Source organism: Habropoda laboriosa, unplaced genomic scaffold (assembly GCF_001263275.1).
Source record: "Habropoda laboriosa isolate 0110345459 unplaced genomic scaffold, ASM126327v1 scaffold134, whole genome shotgun sequence".
NCBI classification, from domain to species: Eukaryota; Metazoa; Arthropoda; class Insecta; order Hymenoptera; family Apidae; genus Habropoda; species Habropoda laboriosa.
Window position 1 is genome coordinate 1097820 of NW_017100266.1, and position 2512 is coordinate 1100331.

The window sequence follows — 2512 nt, forward strand, 5'->3', positions numbered from 1 at the left end:
TCTCTCTCTGTCGCTCTCTCTCTCGACATCTTTCCATTGTATAGTGACGATTTACGTTGTCTTCTTTATCTTTTTTCGTTTGGGCACGTATTCTTCAGAGCAAGCGCAAATTGCCGGCTCTACCAAACCGCTGACAGCACAGAGACGCCGCTTCTTGCACAGGTATTATCGTTATTATCGTTTTCATTCGCGTGTTATATTCAGCCTTCAGTTATTCATTATTATATCACATGCATGGCTCGAATATCATGATTTATATTTAAAAAAATAATAACCAAAACTAACCATGAACACTCATTCATCCGTAATTATCCCTCCATCAGATCACTGCACAAAGTGGTTTCGAACAAATAATGTTCACAGTGTACATTGATAAGTTAAAGACTGTACGTATGTACGTGGAAACATGTAAATAATAAAAACACGTGACAGATTAAAAACTGTCTTATACAAACGTTCATGAGAAATATAACAGTTGAAGGATAAAAAAGATTGAGTGATTTATTACAGGACTTCGATATTGCCACTGTTTTTCGATCAGTCAGTGTAAAAAGCATTCATTCACAAAGTCTCTAGTATTTGTCCAATGTAGTACTGTCTGTCATGACATAGATTCTTACTTAAATAACTAACAGAGTGAAGGAAGGTCATAGGAAAAGTGATCCCTCTTTGGAATGATCTTGTTTTAATTAACCTACCACCGAACCCTTCGACGTGTTCTAATCACTGATAGTCTGAGGGATCATTAGTTCTCCTAGCATGCTGTAATTGCACCACAAGAGTTGCATCTTGAATTTGGTTTGATATAAAACTATAAATCGTATAATTTTTCAAATTTACCATGTCTTCTTTAACACGTTAAACGCCACGCCGGTCCCTAGGGACTGGCCTTAGACTTTTCGTTCATGCTACACCGCAGCGCGCGACGGTCCTTGCGTACTGATTGTGAGACTAAACATTTCGTTTAGGCGACATCGATTTTTGTTCAATCAAAGCTTTCAAAACAGAAATATAGCATTTTAACAAAAGTTAAAAAATTAAAAAGTAGTTTTTTAAGGATTCGTTAGACGTCTTTTGTTTATAGTTCGCCCATCGCGCATGGCCCACTTGATGGCCGAGTGTGGCGTAAACGGAACGGCAAGCAAAACAGGCTGGGCGTTTAACGTGTTAACTACATAGAAACATTCAAACTAAAATCAAGATCACAATTTTCTCTGAATCTTTGTCCACTTTAACATAATCTAACTCAGTACATAGAATATAGTACACAAGATCATTTCCATTGAAGAGAAGTCACTGTATGAAAGTGGCGTGTGTTTTAATCAATCTTCTACTACAAAAACACTGCATCCACATTACACACAGCTACGCAAGACATTTTTCTATTCTTTACACAACACATTCCCATTCTGTCTAAGTTCAATACTTGGAAACAGAGTGTGAAGGGTTAAATATCCACTTATAGACATTTCAAAAGTGTCCAAAGGGTGCATGATTAATGGGAAATGACGCTGGTGGTACGGCGTCTCTGTTCACACAGGTGATAGTATCGTCTCCCGGTTCACCTAGCAGTGAGGAGTCGGAAGCCTCACCGGAGCCGATTAACAAGAGTCTCCTGGGCGGCCTGGGACTCGACAAGAGCAACGATGGGGCCACTATGAACTCAACTGGTCCTGGAACAGAGCAGATCACGCCTACCAGTAGCGTCGACACCGAGGAGGGAAATACACCTCACCCAGAGGAGGGTGAAAAGGGCGTGGAGGGTGATGCAGAAGCCAGTGACGACGACAGACACCAGCATGTACCCAAGACTCATTAAAGTCTCCTTAAACATGTGATTAAACAGGGGGTGTGTGCCCTGGATGGCTTGAGAGTCTCCATTACACTGATAGTTTAAAGAGTCTCACGTTTCTCAAAGAGTGATTATCAAATTGAGAGATGAAGGTGGTTGCAAAGGAACAGTGTTGGTCATTGAATGATGAGTATCTTAGAGAATTAAGATATGTCTGACTGAAAGGTGACCATAATTGGTTCAATTGGTTGAAGAAATTGACCGCAGGCTAGTTGTTGATTGTTGAATGTGAACAGGCTTAAAGTCTGCTCATTGTTTATCTAAATTTATTTATTCTTGGAAAATAGAAGAGATTTGGTTTGTTTTCCTGCCCAATACTGGTGCTGTAAAGCATAAATGTTCTAAAGAGACTGGTGTGAAAAAGGACGATGAATTCGAAAACCTGTTGGAACAGGTGCTTATAGGTTGGTTAGGTAGTTTTTGTTGTTCACGTGTGCATTATTGTTTTATACTGATTAAGGAAGGAAAAGTGAGGTTAAGTTCTTAAGCATGTCGAGAATTTTTCCTCCCATTTTAACCAAAAATTCTTGTGGTGTGTTGGCGAAAACCAAAGAAACGAAGAGATATACCTATCTTCTGATATCATAAGTATATTTAACGCGTTGACTGCTTTGATTTAAGAATCTGACGCGGCGACAATTGCATCGTGAAACGATTTTT

General features: G+C 39.4%; 1 protein-coding gene across 1 annotated transcript in view; it reads left to right on the plus strand.

The window, feature by feature from the left end:
* The window catches only part of LOC108573259 (rho GTPase-activating protein 100F), a 36460-nt gene extending 34641 nt beyond the window's left edge, over positions 1-1819 (plus strand). Inside the window, exon 19 of the mRNA XM_017935653.1 lies at positions 1541-1819. Within this exon, the coding sequence (XP_017791142.1) occupies positions 1541-1819 (279 nt within the window). The remainder of the gene's footprint in view (positions 1-1540) is intronic.
* Positions 1820-2512: the final 693 nt, after the last annotated feature.